The 17,748-nt window shown below is 45.0% G+C and overlaps 13 protein-coding genes across 13 annotated transcripts; 5 read left to right on the forward strand and 8 right to left on the reverse strand.

The window, feature by feature from the left end:
* Positions 1–265: 265 nt before the first annotated feature.
* DI09_41p100 (uncharacterized protein) lies at positions 266–1,971 on the reverse strand (the record flags this gene model as incomplete). Its single annotated transcript, XM_013382171.1, has 6 exons — positions 266–1,077; positions 1,107–1,262; positions 1,292–1,415; positions 1,442–1,591; positions 1,621–1,824; positions 1,852–1,971. 6 exons carry the CDS (start codon positions 1,969–1,971, stop codon positions 266–268), a joined length of 1,566 nt encoding a protein of 521 aa, XP_013237625.1.
* Positions 1,972–2,046: 75 nt separating this feature from the next.
* Positions 2,047–3,285, reverse strand: DI09_41p110 (uncharacterized protein; the record flags this gene model as incomplete). Its single annotated transcript, XM_013382172.1, has 4 exons — positions 2,047–2,239; positions 2,260–2,375; positions 2,409–2,540; positions 2,566–3,285. The coding sequence occupies 4 exons, from the start codon at positions 3,283–3,285 to the stop codon at positions 2,047–2,049; spliced, it is 1,161 nt and encodes a 386-aa protein (XP_013237626.1).
* Positions 3,286–3,729: 444 nt separating this feature from the next.
* DI09_41p120 (subunit Ngg1 of chromatin-remodeling complex) lies at positions 3,730–5,070 on the reverse strand (the record flags this gene model as incomplete). The annotated part of the gene is made up of 1 exon (XM_013382173.1): positions 3,730–5,070. The coding sequence occupies one exon, from the start codon at positions 5,068–5,070 to the stop codon at positions 3,730–3,732; it is 1,341 nt and encodes a 446-aa protein (XP_013237627.1).
* Positions 5,071–5,239: 169 nt separating this feature from the next.
* On the reverse strand, positions 5,240–5,603 carry DI09_41p130 (uncharacterized protein; the record flags this gene model as incomplete). Its single annotated transcript, XM_013382174.1, has 2 exons — positions 5,240–5,410; positions 5,541–5,603. 2 exons carry the CDS (start codon positions 5,601–5,603, stop codon positions 5,240–5,242), a joined length of 234 nt encoding a protein of 77 aa, XP_013237628.1.
* A 102-nt stretch (positions 5,604–5,705) lies between these two features.
* Positions 5,706–6,217, forward strand: DI09_41p140 (subunit Rpc8 of DNA-directed RNA polymerase III; the record flags this gene model as incomplete). The annotated part of the gene is made up of 4 exons (XM_013382175.1): positions 5,706–5,734; positions 5,817–5,858; positions 5,896–6,027; positions 6,064–6,217. The coding sequence occupies 4 exons, from the start codon at positions 5,706–5,708 to the stop codon at positions 6,215–6,217; spliced, it is 357 nt and encodes a 118-aa protein (XP_013237629.1).
* Positions 6,218–6,447: 230 nt separating this feature from the next.
* Positions 6,448–7,572, forward strand: DI09_41p150 (uncharacterized protein; the record flags this gene model as incomplete). The annotated part of the gene is made up of 1 exon (XM_013382176.1): positions 6,448–7,572. The coding sequence occupies one exon, from the start codon at positions 6,448–6,450 to the stop codon at positions 7,570–7,572; it is 1,125 nt and encodes a 374-aa protein (XP_013237630.1).
* A 19-nt stretch (positions 7,573–7,591) lies between these two features.
* On the reverse strand, positions 7,592–9,785 carry DI09_41p160 (uncharacterized protein; the record flags this gene model as incomplete). Its single annotated transcript, XM_013382177.1, has 3 exons — positions 7,592–8,248; positions 8,306–8,662; positions 9,624–9,785. 3 exons carry the CDS (start codon positions 9,783–9,785, stop codon positions 7,592–7,594), a joined length of 1,176 nt encoding a protein of 391 aa, XP_013237631.1.
* A 199-nt stretch (positions 9,786–9,984) lies between these two features.
* Positions 9,985–11,853, reverse strand: DI09_41p170 (uncharacterized protein; the record flags this gene model as incomplete). Its single annotated transcript, XM_013382178.1, has 1 exon — positions 9,985–11,853. The coding sequence occupies one exon, from the start codon at positions 11,851–11,853 to the stop codon at positions 9,985–9,987; it is 1,869 nt and encodes a 622-aa protein (XP_013237632.1).
* A 177-nt stretch (positions 11,854–12,030) lies between these two features.
* Positions 12,031–12,770, forward strand: DI09_41p180 (uncharacterized protein; the record flags this gene model as incomplete). Its single annotated transcript, XM_013382179.1, has 2 exons — positions 12,031–12,399; positions 12,465–12,770. 2 exons carry the CDS (start codon positions 12,031–12,033, stop codon positions 12,768–12,770), a joined length of 675 nt encoding a protein of 224 aa, XP_013237633.1.
* A 238-nt stretch (positions 12,771–13,008) lies between these two features.
* On the reverse strand, positions 13,009–13,476 carry DI09_41p190 (uncharacterized protein; the record flags this gene model as incomplete). The annotated part of the gene is made up of 1 exon (XM_013382180.1): positions 13,009–13,476. The coding sequence occupies one exon, from the start codon at positions 13,474–13,476 to the stop codon at positions 13,009–13,011; it is 468 nt and encodes a 155-aa protein (XP_013237634.1).
* Positions 13,477–13,546: 70 nt separating this feature from the next.
* DI09_41p200 (uncharacterized protein) lies at positions 13,547–15,078 on the forward strand (the record flags this gene model as incomplete). The annotated part of the gene is made up of 4 exons (XM_013382181.1): positions 13,547–13,812; positions 13,835–14,789; positions 14,823–14,995; positions 15,021–15,078. 4 exons carry the CDS (start codon positions 13,547–13,549, stop codon positions 15,076–15,078), a joined length of 1,452 nt encoding a protein of 483 aa, XP_013237635.1.
* A 146-nt stretch (positions 15,079–15,224) lies between these two features.
* Positions 15,225–15,602, reverse strand: DI09_41p210 (uncharacterized protein; the record flags this gene model as incomplete). Its single annotated transcript, XM_013382182.1, has 1 exon — positions 15,225–15,602. One exon carries the CDS (start codon positions 15,600–15,602, stop codon positions 15,225–15,227), a length of 378 nt encoding a protein of 125 aa, XP_013237636.1.
* Positions 15,603–15,906: 304 nt separating this feature from the next.
* Positions 15,907–16,736, forward strand: DI09_41p220 (transformer-2 protein; the record flags this gene model as incomplete). Its single annotated transcript, XM_013382183.1, has 2 exons — positions 15,907–16,101; positions 16,179–16,736. 2 exons carry the CDS (start codon positions 15,907–15,909, stop codon positions 16,734–16,736), a joined length of 753 nt encoding a protein of 250 aa, XP_013237637.1.
* Positions 16,737–17,748: the final 1,012 nt, after the last annotated feature.

Below are 17,748 nucleotides of genomic sequence, written 5' to 3' on the forward strand. Positions count from 1 at the left end.
TATTTATTGGTTACATTGGAGAAACTTTGTCCCTCAACAATCCTAGCCACTGCGAAAATCCAACAGCATTCTCTGTCCTGTCCTCCAATAATCTTTGCAGGAACATCAAGCGAGAATGAGCAAAAAATCCTTGGTTTGGCTTACTCGAGGCAAATATAATGATAGACTTTGCTCCATTTTCCTGGTCTATTTGTCTGATTAAGGCACAAATGGCGGCCCCAAGCGGCGTGTGGTACTCTTCGGGTTTGTGCGCAACAATTAAACACTACAAAGTAATGAGGGTCAACCACCCTACCTTTCCGGAACGCATCGAAATGCCAACACCATCCAAAGCTTGCTGAAGGTCATTGGAAACAAGGTCTCCCACCCACAAATATAATATTGACGTGCCATCGTCCAACAGATAAACCCCATTTCTTTCAAAGCGTTCTCCACTAAGGGGAACGGGCCAAAACCCACCATGTGACTCGTCATGGTAGTGCAGCGCATAAATTCTTGGACTGAACAGTTTCGTTGTCTCCATGACAGACATCGTTTCGACCATGCAGAACATGGATGCCCTGATATCTCCTTCGAGAGTAGGGGTTTGAGTGGTGTCGAAAAAAGTGCCCTGTTTCGACCAAAAGAGCGATCTAATGGCGCCATGGATCAAGAACACAATTGGCTTCAACGCTCTTGGAAGCGAAATTGATGACGTGGATCGCTCAAGATTTTTGACCGCTTGGAGGATGTCCACTACTTTGCTAAACAAATAGTCCCTAGGATCGTCGTCCGATCTGTTAGCAAGAGCAATGGCATTTTTTGCGAGAACATTGGCAATCACACTGGCATCGGCAAGACTGACTATTTCAGATGGATTTGAAGAAATAGGCAGGGCCATGGTAATGACCCGTATTCTTCTTTCACCCCCGCTGGTTGTATGTAGCAAAGCTGCCTGGATAAAAGCGACCGGACTGGAAAGGCTCTCTTCGATAGAAAACTCCACTGAAAAACTGTGCTTTGGATTAAAATTTGGCAATGCCAATAGATCGGTCTGGCGGGTGAAAAAGTTGCCCTTGTAGTTGGAAATGGAAATTCCTGAAAAATTTATAACACTGATTTCCCACCTCGAGAAGCTCGAACTCGAAGGACGGCCTCCAAACAAAAGGAGGTAGATAAAAAGCAAGACATATCGGATGAAAACTTGGCTACATCTTCCGAACTATTGCCAGAAAATCCGGGATAGTAATGGAGAGTGCCCCCGGTAACTTTTATCATCGAGCCTAGAAGCGGGTAAAAAGACCGCATTTACTTAATGAGGAAAGGTCGATTGGCTGAGAGGGGAACAGGAACAAGTCGACACAGATTTGATCCCGGGTGCACTCGACGGCAAATTCTTTGAAAAACTTGTTTTCCGTTGATAGCTGAAGGACGCCCTAGGAAATCGGGAGCATAGCACTACCTTGATATTTGAGATCACATTGGCAGTGGAAGAAGGCTCATCACTGAATGAAGACGAGGGAGATAAAAGCCCGGACCCTGAAGACCGCATCCCGGGTCCGATGTTAGTTGGTGTTGTTTGGAAGACAATAATTTTGCCACCATGGGAGCCCTAGTAAAAATAAAGCACCACATCGATACAATGATTGCGCGCGTAGCCTTTAAAGCAGATCCAAGGCCGCACAGCGGGACCTGAGTGTTAGAATACATCAGGGGAAGCTTCATAAGCAGCTTTTCGATCTGTGGCCTAAATGATACCAATGGGACCAGCAAATCTTCTGGAGTTGGCAAGAACAAATCCTCGACGTCACTAGCAATGATCACCTGTGGATGGTCGTCCGTATCCTAGCATTACGAAGAAGAAGGAGGAACCTTGAAATTGTAATAATGAATAGACTTGTCAAAAGTAACGAACGAAACCAGTGTGCGCCCATCTTGATTGGGAATTAAATCGAGAGAATCCAAAATAACGCGAGCAACGGTTGCGACCATTCCTTGAGGTTGAGAATTAAATCCATACCTATCTGAACAGAGGCAAATGAAACGTCAATCAAAAAGCAGTATACATTAGGCTGAGGGGGTCTGATCTACGGTAACGTATAAGGGCACCCAACTCGGTACCATGTATTCATCAGGGGCAACATATTCTACCACAGGACAAGAAAGCTCAAAGCGCCCGGCTCGATCAATCGGCCTCTGAGATGTGGAGTCATAGTCATATTCCAGAGGCACTAAAAATGATACCGCATCAAAAGCATGCCTTCATTCGTCGAGAAACACAAATTGCAGCGATACGAGCGTAAACTACCATCCACCCACTCCACAAATGGATTTATGTACGTTCGACAGCGCCGACATCTCAGAATTACGCCCTGGACCAAGGGCACAAAGGCGGTCTGCATAAGCAAATGACAACAAGTTGATCATACCTGTGGATCGGCAGTAATGGGTGGATATGGCGTAAAAGTGACCGCCAAAGGGATTTTTATGCTTTTCGAAATGGCTGGTGATGCCGGAAGAGCCTGGATGGTGGCTCTACAAAAAACTGGCGATGCAGAGGGCTAAAAAATGGCAAAGTGATGTTACTTGAATAGAGGGACATGATGTCAAAGGAATAAGGGGGACCGATTCGCCCGGAACCTCAACATTTTCCAACTTCAGTATGGAAGGGGATGCATTTGAAGAATATTGCTGCGCAATGCTGTGATGCTGAGAACGATATGCAGATGAAGCAGGTTGAGCAGTGAAATTTTCATAGGCAGAAGAATAAGGAGTCGCATATTGTGATTGTTGATGTGCTTGCTGTTGAGGCTGATATGCAGCCGTGCTATCATGTTGAGGCTGATATGCAGCCGTGTTAGCATGTTGAGAAAAGGATGGTGAAACTGGAGTCTCAATGCTGGCAGATGAGAAATTTGGTTGGTGATTTGGATATTGCAAAGGAGGCTGTGCAGAATATGATTGAAAACTGGTTCTGGGATCAACATTCTGTGCGTATTCCTGCTGCTGAAAAGCTCCTGGCGGCTGATGCTTTGCATACAAAGCCTGCGGGGATTGGGAGCTTGAGTTTTGAGCAGAAACTCGGCCGTATTTTGAAGATAGAGAAGAAATCTTGTGTGAACCTGTATTTTCATCGTCGCCCAGCATAGGTGGATCGTTCCATTGCTCGGCCGGATACGTCCTTTCGGGTACGTTTCCGCCGACAAACCCATAGCTATTTGGCTGTGATGAATGTGCCGCCTGCTGAGGATGGCCTTGCGGGTGCTCATCCTCTGTCGCGTTGGACGAGTAATCGCAGGTATTCATGTGGAAAGGAAAGGAATCCATGGTGCAAGTAAAATGTTATTCAATCAAATTCAATGTTAAATTGCTTAATTGTTCATGTTCCCACAAGCAAATTTTTTCTCAAGTGTTTATAAAATTTACTTTTTCCTTTTGCATTTACTCATCAGTAGGGGTTAATTACCTCACAAATAACCGAATGATGCATTGTGGCATTTTATCTTTTCGAATGATGCCGTCGAGACAGAGCCGCAACTCTGTTAAGCATTGCTGAGGCACCCTATAAATTTCGCTACCAATTTCAGTGTAACAAAGCTGGCTAAATTAAGTGCCCATAAAAAGAGTTTGGCACACATTAAGGTATCGTATTAAAAGAGCGCGCGGTCCCATGTATGTCCCCCAGCTAAAAGTGGCGATTCTTTCAATTTATAAAATAAGTGTGTCAATAACAAGCTTTTCGCCCCCCCCCTAAAGTTTCTTTTTCCTTCTTTTCTCTACCTTGGAAGCTTGGTTAGTGGAATCCACCTGCATCTGATTACCGATGGAGGGGCTTGTTAATAGCCGAGCTAGCGAGGTATGAGATCCTCCTGCTATTCGTTGCAGAAGCGAAAGATGCGGATGGTTTCCCTTATCAGAGGCAAATCCAAGCGGTTTGGCCATTTGCGACCTTTTGGGGAAATTCGACCCATTAAATGCCCGCATCAGTAGGGCCTTTTTGTTAAGAACTGACACCAAGGCCGCTGTGGCCGAAGCAGCAGACGGTGAATCTGGAGACGATGCGAGGCGTCGGCTATAGGCCCCCTCTATCCCGCGATTAAGGTCATCCAACACCCTGTAATATTCGAGAGCTGAAAGATAATTTTCGCCAACCAGAAGCTCGTAGAGCCTTTTTTTTCGCTCTTCGTTTTTCTTTGTGATTAGAGCAAGTTCGGACTGGCATTTCCGAAGCGCTGCACAAATTTCGTTTGACGCCTCCTCGTCCGTTATAATTGGCCCGCATATGCCAATCGAGCGCAGATCCCATAGAATCCTTTCGCAGAGACCCTCCCATGGCTTTTTCCTTCGATGCATAATTATGTTGTTCGTGGTGGCAAATCGAGGAGTCGGCGCAGAAGTGCTATTTGCCGATAGCAAATTTACATTGTCGCTTCCCTTTGACTCTTCCATCAGAGAAGACAACAACCTTTCGACTAAATAGTTTGGCGGCACGTTGGATGATTCCTTCGCCTCTTGATCTCCCAATGGTGGAATACCGCCCCCAACTGCAGCCAGAGACTTTTCGTTGGTTTCCAGCCAAGTCAGTTCTTCCTCACCGATCTCTTTGAAATATCCGCTATTTTCAATGAAAGACCAAAATGCCGAGGGAGAAACAGCGCTTATTGGCTGCTTGCTCTGTAAGTTTGAGTTTCTTTGACGCGATTGTGACGACGGCCTGGATTTGAAAAGCCGCTTGTGGCCGCTTCCGGAATTGCCGACAGTCAGCGTGCCCAAATCGTCTTGTTCTCCACAAACAATTCGAAGAGGAAATTCTGACTTGAAAAAGATTTCTTCATACAAGGTGGATTCAAAAGCATTGGGCAATGCTGTTGGCCTTAGCTTTCTCAGTTGCACCAGCAATTGGCCGACCATTGCTTTTAATTGAACCTTTAAAACGATCAGCTCGTCTCGAATAGATGAAAGTGGAGCCGAAATTTGATGATCAATGCCGTCTCCAAAGAGCCGGTCCAAAGAAGGAGCATGTTCCTCCAGTTGCGGCAGCTTTATGAAAAAGTCTGGGGGGCTGCCATCATGATGCTCCTCTTCGTGCATAAAGCAATTAAAATTTACAAATTTATTCCTCATTTTGATGCAACAATTCATTAAGCTTTGACCTCAGCAAAGCCCTTTTAATGTCCAAAGCGTTGATGAGGTCATTTTTTCTTGCAATTAAATGCAATTTTAAGCTTTGTCTTTGGCTATCCAAATCCGAAGCCTAACCCTAGTTGTATAACCCTAACCCTACTGCCAATGAAAGGGCAAGATTTTCTTGGTCAAGCTGTTCGATTTCCTCCTTGGCCTTGTCAATGAGAGCCTTGGCAGGGGTTTCAATCAGAGAATTCCATCGCTCTGAGGCATCTGCAATTTCCTTCTCAGATACCCAGTCGTGAGTCTACAAAAAGAAAAAGAGATCGCCCAAGGATACCTGAAAGATGCTAAATAGCCTTGGGACCTCTGGAATTCTAAAAGGAGCTACCGTTGCGTGTAGCTATGATGAGATAGTGTCTAATGATGGCACCTACATATGTTATCGTGTGAAGCAAGCGGTCCAGGGAAGAATGCAGCGACAAAATTGACGAGTCCATAAAAATAATTTTTTAAATTAATGTTCCAGTTGTCGCTCCTTTCAGACTATATTAGTATCAACCCGCGACACCTGCTCCGCCCCTTTCCCGTGGTTGTCCTTCATGCGCTTCAAAAGAAATATTCGAACAAGGTATGTTCTCTCAAGGTGACATTAAAGATTATCGCCGGACTGGGTCTTTGTATTTCCATTTTCGATGTCGTTGAAATTAAAGACCCAATAGTCCACATTGGCCAGGGACGCCCCTCCTCATCAGGTTTGTATTTTTAATTAACGCTGCGAGTGACGTTTAGGGTTGTGATTTTCCATCCCTGGCCTGGGCAAATCATCACTGGACGTGTACGTTCATCCTCCGAAAGGGGGGTTGCTGTCTCGCTCGGCTTCTTTGAGGATATCTTGATCCCCTCAAGCCACTTTCCGGACTCGTCAGTTTTGTAGTTTTCGTACGAATATATCTATAGTGACGCCTCTGAAATGCTTTGGTATTGGGATTATGATGGTTCCAAGTTGTATCTCGAAGCTGGCGCCGCCATACGCCTTCGAATCGTATCGGACTCCTTTTATGAAAACCCTCCACTACAAAAAGGTACCCGCTTTTGGCTGGCTATTTTTTAGACCAGCTTTTCGCCAGAAACATGGATCCTAACCCTTCCTCGGCTTCTGAAAAAAGCTCTATCTCCAGCATTGATTCCATTCATAGGCCGTCATATTCGATTATTGTATTTAAATTTTTAATTTTTTACCATTAGGGCTCTATCGCCGAAGACGGCCTAGGGCTAATTTCTTGGTGGAATACTTAACCCAGCTTGTATTTTTGTAAAATAAAAATTTTAATTTAATTAGCCATGTGTGCAATGGGCGGTGCTCCTTCTCTGCCACCTGATATGCTGTCAAAAGGAATGCCTATAACTGGAAGGCACAAGATTGATTCGAAAGATTTCGAGCGCTACTTTACAAAAAATATATCGCTACTCGACACGCTAGCTAATTTAGAAAAGTGCGTGCTCTTTTTCGAGTGCCTCGGTATTGCGCATCTTTTGCCACAAGACGAACAGATTAGAATTGATAAAGAAAGCATCTTTATATCATTTGTTGAACATGAGCATGGATTTTCTGCCATTGAAGCTCTGCCGGAATTTCCTTTCAAGGGAATTCCGGAAGAGTGCTTGAGTGTTTTATTGAAAACCGATGCCAAAGATCTTTCCCAGTTGGTTATTGTTGGCCTTTTTGTATTCGCCACGGAGTATCCCAAGAATTTGGATCAAATATTTCCTTTATACATCAAAATCCTTGAACATTGGGAGCCCGTCGTCAAGGGGTTTGCGGCTTCTGCAATATGCTGGCTGATCCAAATCCTAAGAGAACGATTTAACATTTGCATTGGAGAGCGATGGGTTTGGGTAATAAATGAGCTGCTTTCAGAATCGCTCCTGCATTATTATGACTCGTTGGATGTGCTTCGCCCAGCATCTCTGCTTTTCCTTGAGATTAACAGGGAAGATCCTTCTATTTTAGTTGAAAGATTCCTCAACACCATATATGTAGGTTGTGACCGTTATAAGAGCACCGAGTCTTGGATGATCCACCTTATTTTGGGCCAACTCGAGAATTCCAAAATAGCAACAAAAATCATCCTTCTTCATTGGCCTTCATGGGTGCTTTTCTTCTCCAGAATGTCTTCAAATACCCCTGCCATCGATGGCGCCGAACATATGGCCGCATTACAAATTTTAGAGATAATCATCCGAACCCCAGATATTGCTCGATTTTTCAAGGCAAATCCTAAAGAGACCACACGGGTTATCTCCTGGTTAATGATTTGGAACCTCAATGCGAAGGGGCTTAGGAAAGAAATTTCACTCCTCCTACAAAAGCTAATGGAGGTATCTGCGTTGAATCAGCAGCTTCTGTTTGAGGAAATTGGAAAAATTCATCCATCTTTGTGCCAAAAACTTTCCGAATTATTATGATGGAAAACCCTCATAGAGTTCACGTGGGCAGCGGCATCGGCTTTCCTTTATAAAAAAAGACCGGATATGACCGGTCAACACAATGCAACCGATTTACCGTGAATTCTGGCGCCATGGCTTGCAGCTTCATATTTAAATAAAACGCTTCCAACTCGCCCTGCCAGCTGCTTGTGTTTTCTTGGTCAGATATGGCCATATGAGAAATACGGGCATACGCCATCGGCACGGGGGCATGATTAAGTACCTCGGTTGCCTTGCTTGATAATTCTGCATTCGAAATAAACAAAGAGACCAGCGAAAAGATGCTATTGTGGCCCGACTTTAACATGTGCACTCCAATTAGCTCCCGGACACAATTTGGTCCAATGAGCGATCTTTCGGTGCATTTGCACTGCCCGATCACATCGAATAGATGAGCCCCGGACAGCGACAAATGGCCACGAAGATCGACACCCTCGTCGCCTGGAGACCCCATTTGTTGTCGCCACGAGAAGCCATAGTTTTTTAAAATCATCGAAGCATGCTTTTCATATTGCGAGCCCTGAATGCACTGCTTGGGGACACTTGTGGTAATGATTGAGCGAAACGGCGTTCTCATCATAACCAATTTGACTGGCAAATGTTGAATTTTATTTGTAACCGTGGATTTTACAAACATTGAGCGCAATTTTGTAAACTTCGCATGATTAAAGCGATTGGGAATTTATAAAGTGTATTATTTGAAGGTCCAAACCTCAACTGAAGTGATATCGAATTTTTGGCTGCACGACAAAATGTCGTTATCAAATGTAGAGACTTGGTTTGATTGTCCGCTAAACAGGTCCCCATCAAGCAAAAGCCCGAATTTTCCTTCCCTACAAACAGAAACCATGAATTGATGACCCATACCCGCAACCGACTGCAAGAAAATCAGGCTCAGCGACAATGTAGAATGGGCTTCTTCCTGTGGCTCTATATATATTCGTTGTGTTGTCACAATTCTTTTTCCATAAAAAACTATGAAATTAATAAACGGCAACCGGCACCATTCTCCAGACCCAAAATGGTTAAGCTGAGGGGAAATGCTCTCTGAACAGAAGGCTCCAAAGAGCTAAATGGATCTAATTAGCCTTTTATTGCAAACCTGTCCAGAATCGTCTTTAACTGCAAGGATTGCGGGTCCCGTGGCCTTACACCTTGAATAAAGCGTGGAAAGCGAAAAGCCAAACGCAAGCGTACTGTACGTCAAAGTCCACGTAGACAGGAGCTTGAAACGAGTTGGAAGCGATTGGCGAAGCTAGAGGTAACCGATTCCAACACTCACCTCTTCAGCGAGAGCACTTCCTATGAGCAGTTTTTCACCCTCTGCTTGCTGCTGAGGAAGCGAAGAAATTTGCTGCCAAGGACGCTCTGGTATAATCAGTTCCAACGAGCTGATGCACGGTGTTGGCTGGATTGGCGAAGAAATTGTATGATGCTGTTGATGAAGTGTATGATAGCAAGATTTTGGCATAAATTGAAAAATACAACCAACCCCCTTTACATTTACGGTACAAAGCTACCCTAACCCTAATCCTACCGAAATTGTCCCTTTTGACGTGTCCTTTTTATGTATTACTAACTTCAACAGACATGCTTGCCTGGGAAGCGAGCTCGCTCCTGCCGTCCTTTTTGATTCTATTGACGCGCTCCTCGATGGCAGAGGCATAGAAGATAGAGCAAAGCACATTTAGTATTTGGAGGCAAAACACAATAATGAAGATATTTCGTATGGCGTTGTAGTTGTCCTCAATCATGTCAAGAATGACGTCTTGGCAATTATTCACATACATGCACACGCCTTCGGATTGGAAGTGGTTGCTAAATCCACAGCATTTATACTAGGAGTTATGAATCCCGTGTGCTAACCTTGTTCTGGATTTTCTTTCTTGCCGCTGGGCTCATGGCCTTCCATAGTTCGGAGGGGTTGATGTCGATTTTGGTTGTAAACGAAGCGATAACAACCACCAGCTCTGCTGTTATCAGAAGCAGCAGCAATGAAACATACTATGGTAAGTCAAATTGATGCATACCAGGATTTTCAATGTCGGCGACCCGGTCACGGCCATTGAGACACCTATGATGCCGACGGCAAATAAAGCCAGTCCAAACGAAAACAAAACCACGATGCTTTTGCTCCCAGAAAGTGCGCCCTCAGTAAGTACGATGTAGCCAGCAGAGCCGATGAGAAGCATACCGCATAGCTAACAAAAATTAGTGCCAAATCAATGTACCAAAGTGAGGGCTGCTGAGGCCCAAACGACAAACCTACCAAGTGATCCGCTGATCATTCCTTACTGACTGAAACGGACACATATCCAATATAATCGACCAAGACACGGAATAACTGGTGGGAAAAACAGCCAATTAAAATTTACTTTATTTTTTTGGGCACTATGACTCGAGGAAAAAGTAGTTTCCCGAATATTTCTGCTCCCTGTCCTTGACAGAGTCAAGCTTGTTGATTCGCGGCCTCATGTTTGTCGGGTCTCTTCGAAACGTAATATTCAGCGACTCCAAAAACATATTCATGCCATTGAGCATGGACAACGGAGACGAAGCAGTGGTGTTGACGGCCGGTGTTCCCGAATACACCACTACGCGATCGGCCAAATAGGTTGCCATGATAAAGTCATGTTCCACCACGAAAGCAGTGTTTTTCGAATGCAGAATATATCGCTTGATCACTTTTGCCGCAATAATACGCTGCTCCGAATCCAAATACGCTGACGGCTCGTCAATCAAATACAAATCGGCCGGGGTGCCCAAACATAGGGCAAGCGCAACACGTTGCAACTCACCGCCAGAAAGGGTTTTCACATCCAAGTCAAGCAAAGCGTCCAGCTGCAGAGGCCGCACAACGTCTGTTTGAAATTGCGGATGCATATAGAGAGACTTGATGCGCTCAATAAACAGCGTTCTTACCGTTCCGGGCCAGTTAGGAGTATACTGTTGTGGCTTATAAGAGACCGAAAGCTGAGGCAATGAGGGCGAAATGCCATCAATCGGATCCGGCTTTAAAAGGCCGGCAAGCATCCTTATGAAGGTTGTCTTTCCCGTACCATTTTCACCCAACAGCACCAGAATCTCAGAATCAGAAAAAGAGCCCGGTTTGACATTCAATGTGAAGCCTTGTAGCGTTTTCTTCATCTCTGGATAATCGTATTTCCGGGTGTGTTTAATTTCATCTGCCGTGGGGTCGGCACTTTCAACCATCCTAAATGTCAGAGACTCATCCCTGAAACGAAGATTTTCCGTCGGAATAACGCCATCTAGAAAGACATTGATGCCCTCCCTCACGGAATAAGGAAGCGTCACGACACCATAAATTCCGGGTTTTCCATACAGGACGCACACAAAGTCGGAAAGGTAATCCAACACACTCAAGTCATGCTCCACCACAATCACATAAACTTCGGGTGACAACAGAGACCTGATGGCTCGAGCAGCGGCCAAACGCTGCTTTACATCGAGATATGAGGAGGGCTCATCGAACATATAAATGTCTGCCTTTCGGATGCATGCTGCGGCTATGGCAAATCTTTGCAATTCACCTCCAGACAAACTAGCAATTTCATTTTCCATTACCGCACCAAGATCCAAAATCTCCACCATTTCCTTCAAAGCACCTCGATCATCACAGCGCTCAAGCATTGATCTAACGGTAGCTCCTTTCGCGGATGGAGTTCGTTTAAGAACGTCCACAAACTGTGGCTTTATCACCGCCTTCAAGTTATCTTCTAAAAGACGCGTGAAAAAGTTTTGCAATTCGGAGCCACGGAAATAGGCCAGGATTTCTGACCAGTCTGGTGGATTTTCAAACCGGCCCAAATTTGGCTTCAGCTTGTTGGCCAAGATTTTCAAAGCAGTAGACTTTCCAATACCGTTCGTGCCAACCAGACCGAGAACCTGCCCCGGTCGAGGGGTCGGCAATCGATGCAGCTTGAATGAATTTGCAGAGTAACGATGAGTGGTATCCTTGGAGAGATTGGTCGGCAGATTGATGATGGTGATTGCCTCAAATGGGCACTTCTTTACACAAATACCGCATCCAATGCAGAGCTCTTCAGAGATCGCCGCAATTTTCGACTCCGGAGTAACTTGGATACATAGCTTCCCCATACGGTTCACGGGGCATCCCTTTTTGCACTCTTGCCTGCACTTTTTTGGCTTGCACTTGTCTTCGCTGACAATTGCAATCCGCGTAAGTTTGTCGGACGTTGACAAGGTGGAGGTGGAGGAAAAGGGTGAAAATGAGGCCATTAGTAAAGAGGAGGGGAGGGGAGGGGCGGGGGTAGGGACAAAATAAAACAATAAATTTGAAGGCCCTATCGGCTAAATTGCAATTTGTAAGTTTAGATATTAATTTTTAAGCTAACTTTTGCAAAGCTTAACGTGCTCCCTCATATTTAATGGTTTGGCAACATCCACTCCCACATCATGGCAAGACATTTGCGTCTTCGGGATTGGAAAATGAGCACTGTTCGCTTCTTCTTCATGTTGATTAACTTTCTGACGCTAATGTCGGGCGTCTCCCTTTTAGCCATCGCAATCTTTGGTATGTCTTCGCAGGCTAGAACAACCTCAATATATTCGACCGGGGTTCCTCTCGGCATATTTATCCTCTCGCTTTACTTGCTTACAATTTCAATTATGGGGTTCTATGGAACAAGAAAGGAAAGGATCAATACCCTCCGTGTGTACATGGCGCTGGTTGTGATTGCGTTTGTTGTTCAATTGGCATTGGGTGCAGTTGCTCTGGGGCGTGTTGCAGATATGGAATCGGCCATGTTCGACGCTTGGCAAGAGGTTTGTGCTGGTTTTTACCTTAGGCCTATCAATCTCATCCAGATATCATTGAGCGGGTGGAAAAGGTCTTCAGCTGCTGTGGATTTTCTTCGTTGATTGACAGAGCGGTTCCCTCCGACTGCTCCATTTCAGAAGAATTTGGCTTCCTAGTGCCATGCAAAGATAAAGTCATCGCGGCAGGAAACAGATCTTTGCAAGTGACAGGGGTTTCTCTGATTTCGATTGGGATTATTGAGGCAGCCGCAGTGTTCGTATCCCTTCTGCTCTATTGGAACTGGCCAGACGAGGAGGAAGGATATGGCTCAGATGAAGCTACTCGCAGGCTCGTCAATCCAGAGCATTTGAGTGCCCACGTTATTTCAAAGGCCTAGTGTAGAAGGCCCGGAAACCTCGATTCAAATAAATGGATGGCGTAGTGTAGTGTTGCACCAAACTTATTAAAGACCCGGCTTAACGGGCATATCTTGACATCATGCGCCGGAACAATCCGACATGCTTAAGTGAAATAATGTACAAGGGGGGGGGGGTAATGTGTGATTGAAAAGAACGACATTGTTACATTGAGAGAACCTCGTGTGCATAGAAATTTGGAGCGGTTCGCAGAGAATTTTATTCGATGCTGCTCGGCTGGAGCTGAGCTCCTGGGTTTCCTAATGTCTCAACCTCCATACTCATATATGCATCAATATCGGCATCAAGCCTTTCTTTTGCAATACCTGGATCCTTCATCATAAATGTATCAATCGCGGCATCTAGCGAAGCAGCAGTGGGGGCGGCAGGCTTTTTCTTCCATTTGTTATTGCGCTTTGGGCCCCTGTTTGAGGACTTTCCTTTTTGGCTGAGCGTAGCCTTTTTGATGCCTGTTGCCATCGGTGTATGATTGGGTTTAGATTTCAGCTGTGAAAATCTGGATGAAAGGGACGCGGGAGAAGTTGATGCAGACTTTGATAGCGTAACAACTCTATTAGAGGCAGAGGGTATTTTGTTCTTTGATTCCTTTTCGCTGACGATCGACATTTGATGAGGAGACGATTTTTTGCTGCTGGAAGAAAACGAAACGCGACGACTGGAAACCATGAATTAAAATTACAAAATAAACTAAAAACAAATTGCAAGAATTCAAGTTTGAAAATTTAAAATTTTAATTATGAATCAAAAGGAGCAGTCACAAACTCATGGGGCTATCGCTGCCCCCCCTGAAGCTTCAAGTGTTGTCAAGCTTCCGCATATCAAGCCCGGAGAACTTCCATGCAGCTTGAAAGATCTAGACCCCTTGATACCAGAGATTATCCAAAGACAAGCCACCATTAATTTGGGTTTGTTTTCCTTTCCTTATCTCCGTAGGCACAATTGGACATGTCGCGCATGGCAAAAGCACCGTTGTGAAGGCGATTTCGGGCGTACAAACTGTACGTTTTAAAAACGAGCTTGAAAGAAATATCACAATCAAGCTTGGATATGCCAACGCCAAAATATTCAAATGTACAAATCCAGAATGCCCAGATCCAGATTGCTACCGCTCCTATAAATCGGATAAGGAGCCCTCCCCGGTATGTCCAAGACCAGGCTGTGACGGTGTTCTCAACCTAATAAGGCATGTGTCCTTTGTCGATTGTCCCGGACATGATATCCTGATGGCGACAATGCTCAACGGAGCGGCGGTCATGGATGCAGCCATGCTTCTCATCGCTGCGAACGAGTCATGCCCCCAGCCGCAAACGGCCGAACATCTTGCCGCCATCGAAATTATGAAGCTCCGTGATCTCATTATTTTGCAAAACAAGATCGATCTTGTGAAGGAAACCATGGCGGAGGAGCAATACGAGTCAATCAAGCGTTTTGCAGCCGGAACGGTTGCAGAGCAGGCCCCAATCATTCCTATCTCTGGACAGCTAAAATATAACATGGAGGCTGTGTGCGAGGCCATTGCGAACACCATTCCTGTCCCAAAAAGAGACTTCACAGCCGATCCCAAAATGATCGTCATCCGGTCGTTTGATGTTAACAAGCCTGGTGCTGATATTGAAGAGCTTAAGGGCGGTGTTGCTGGAGGTTCCATTCTCTGCGGCGTTCTCAAGGTCGGCGATGAGATTGAGGTGCGTCCCGGAATCATCTCCAAAGATGCAGAGGGACGCATCCGATGCCGGCCAATTTATTCTCGAATCCTCTCCCTATTTGCCGAAAATAACGATCTTCAGTTCGCTATTTCAGGTGGGCTGATCGGAGTTGGCACCTTGATGGATCCAAAGTTGTGTCGAGCTGATTATCTTGTGGGGCAGGTTCTAGGGCTGCGCGGCAGACTTCCTGACGTGTATGTCGAGCTTGAAATCCAGCATTTCTTGCTGAGAAGGCTTCTTGGGGTAAAGAGCGACTCTGAAAAATCAAACAAGGTACCTGCTATTCCCCTTACTCCCTTGTCTTAGATTTCAAAATTGGAAAAAAACGAGTTCCTAACGGTTAATGTCGGATCAACTTCGACAGGATGCCGCATTATTTCAACGAAAAAAGAAAGTACCCGTATCCTGCTCAACCAACCCGTGTGCACGGAAATCGGAGAAAAGGTAGCACTTTCTCGCCGCATTGATAATCATTGGAGGTATACACATTATCGCTTATTATAGACTGATCGGATGGGGACAGATCATTAAGGGCGTTTCCATTGAACCGCTACAGGATTAAGTTCTAACAAATAAACTTATTTTGACTCGAAAATATCCATCAGACATTTCGGATCATCAGAATTATGTGTGCACAACGGTGAGTTAAAAATATTTACAAAGTGGAGACCTGGGCGAGAATAACACTGGTTACTTTTCTATTTATTTTTATTTGGGGTCAGTAATTTCTTTAGAACCAGTTTTAGCGTCTTTAGGAGGAACAGGTTTACCAGTATTAGGTTTCAACGCTTCAATTAATCCCAAAATTGGAGCCAAATATTTGGGGTTGACAGGGCTTCCATGAACCAATAGTGCCATTATGGCATGTATCGAAAGCATTATTATTGGGCTAAGTGTAAACATTGCTGCAGTAATCGGATTCAAAAGTTCATCTTTAAACGGTTTAGCATCTGCATTCCTGCTTTTAAAGAAGAGTACGACAGATTCTACGATAGCGGTGAAAATAAAGTAGACTAAAAAAGACCAAAGAATGGCAGTTGAAAGAGAAAGCTTTTCATAGTCAGCGACTGAAATCGGAAATCCCATGTTCGTTTTTATCCCGCTACCTAGATATGTGTACCTTATATAGATATTGTGTTCATCCTGATAGGTAGCCACATTAACAAATTCCAATGAAAGACTGGTTTCATTGGAGTGCTTCCAATCCACTCAAAAAATTTAAAAGTTAAGGCTAAATTTTAATTGCATTACTTTTTTGGAATGTTTGCCAGTGAAGAGGAAGCTTACCCGATGCAGTATGACGCTCTTCATGTGATAACAATCTAGCGAGACGCAGTCCACTTGGAATGAGAGACCGGAATTTGATTCTCCAATTGAAGACGAAGGTGAGATGGCGGAAAGCCGGAAGAACGAATCCACCTCCACTGGACCGATTTCGAATGTGTTGGGTATCTTTGGTCTCTCCATGTATACCACGGAGAAAACTCTTCAAGAAATCTACGAGCCATATGGTAATGTCGAATCTGTCAAGCTCATTTATGACCGCGACAGCAGACGCTCACGTGGGTTCGGATTTGTAACATTTGTAAATGAGGCGTCGGCCGAAAAGGCCCTTGCCTCTACCAACGGAATGGTATGAAATTTTCCCTTTAACTGGAAAAGGAATTGGATGGAAGACCAATTCGAGTCGATTACTCGCGTACCCGTGGCCCGCACGACCCGACGCCTGGACGCTACATGGGCAAGCCGACAAGGTATCATTCTGCGTCTCCTCTTAGCTCTAGTCGCCAACCCAGACCGCCACACCGGGGCTCCTACTATGGGGGCGATGATAGAAGACATAGCCGCAGTCCGTATTACGACGATCGTGCAATGTCGTCATACTCCAGAAGAGATGATCGTGGTCCATATTACAATAGTGGATCTCGAGGGGCCGTTGACGACCGCTACTATTCTCGCCCATCATCCTCGTATCGCTCAGAGTATCCTCGAGACTATTCCCGAGAATATCCGCGAGACTATTCAAGGGAATACTCAAAGGACTACAGAGACCACTACTCGAGGGATGCTCGCCGCGACGCTACCTATCATCCAAGGCGAGGTGCATTTCACCAAGACCAAGACCGCCCCGGTGATGCAAATTCACGTCAGGGTGCTTACGATGACTACCCCAGACAGTCGCGACTTCCCAGAACCGATCGATCACTATCTCCTTGCTGAAATGATTTAATGTGAAAACAAGATCATCAACCGACATCATAGTAAATCAATCGAATCCCAATTCAAAAGATAGAAAAGTAGACCCATATCAGGCTAAAGGTCCCTTTCCGCAGGCATCTTTGCGCCATTTTCGAAAGACTTACCACATTCTGGAATGATGGGCACCCTTTTCCCATCGAGGGGAGGATCTTCTATGGAAGCCTCTTCTCGAGGGCTAATGAATGCCTTTTTGCAAGTGCCTGAGCTCCCAACAAGACGGGGGTGTAGGGACGAATTGTTTCCGAGCCAGCCTACTTGCGGATACTTGTCCCGATAAAATGAGAGCCATCCTTGCAGGTTCTATTTATGAATTGAGACCCTCGAACCTTCAATTCCTTATCGCTGCACATGGTTAGAAAATGATCGATTTCCTCGATCGTTCTGGTGCACTCGAGATTCATTCTATTGGTGGCAAAGAGGCAAGTACAATCCTTCCCCGAAAATATCTTATAACTACCATCAGGGTCAGAATAGAGCTCTCTAGCAGAGTTTACATCGAAAATGTGCTTGCTATGTCGTCAATATAATGATGCGTACGCAATTGAAACATAAATTGAAGGGTGTCCGTCGAGGCCGCGATACTTTTCCAATTCTTCAATGTCCATATTTCTGATTTCGCATGCGATCGCATTGCTCGCCATGGTCAGCATCAAGATACATAGGAACCTTTTGATGGCCATTTGATAACCTATCAAGTTGCTCTTTAAATTGAAATTTATAAATTTGTATCACAATGTATTCAAGCTCACGCGGTATTTAATCTCAACGATATTTCGCAAAATAATCAGCTTAAATCGGTGAATTGGAAAGAAACACTCGTATAGAAAAAAAAGTATTCCATAGCCTTTTCATAATGCCTTAACAGGCAGGCTAATAGACCATGACAAGATCGACCTTTAGATGATGGCCTTCGATCTTGAAAAGGGGACCTTATATATGGCCCTGACCCCCGCAAAGTCCTCAGACGGCGGTA

Source organism: Mitosporidium daphniae (assembly GCF_000760515.2).
Source record: "Mitosporidium daphniae strain UGP3 chromosome Unknown contig-41, whole genome shotgun sequence".
Lineage (NCBI taxonomy): Eukaryota > Fungi > Microsporidia > Mitosporidium > Mitosporidium daphniae.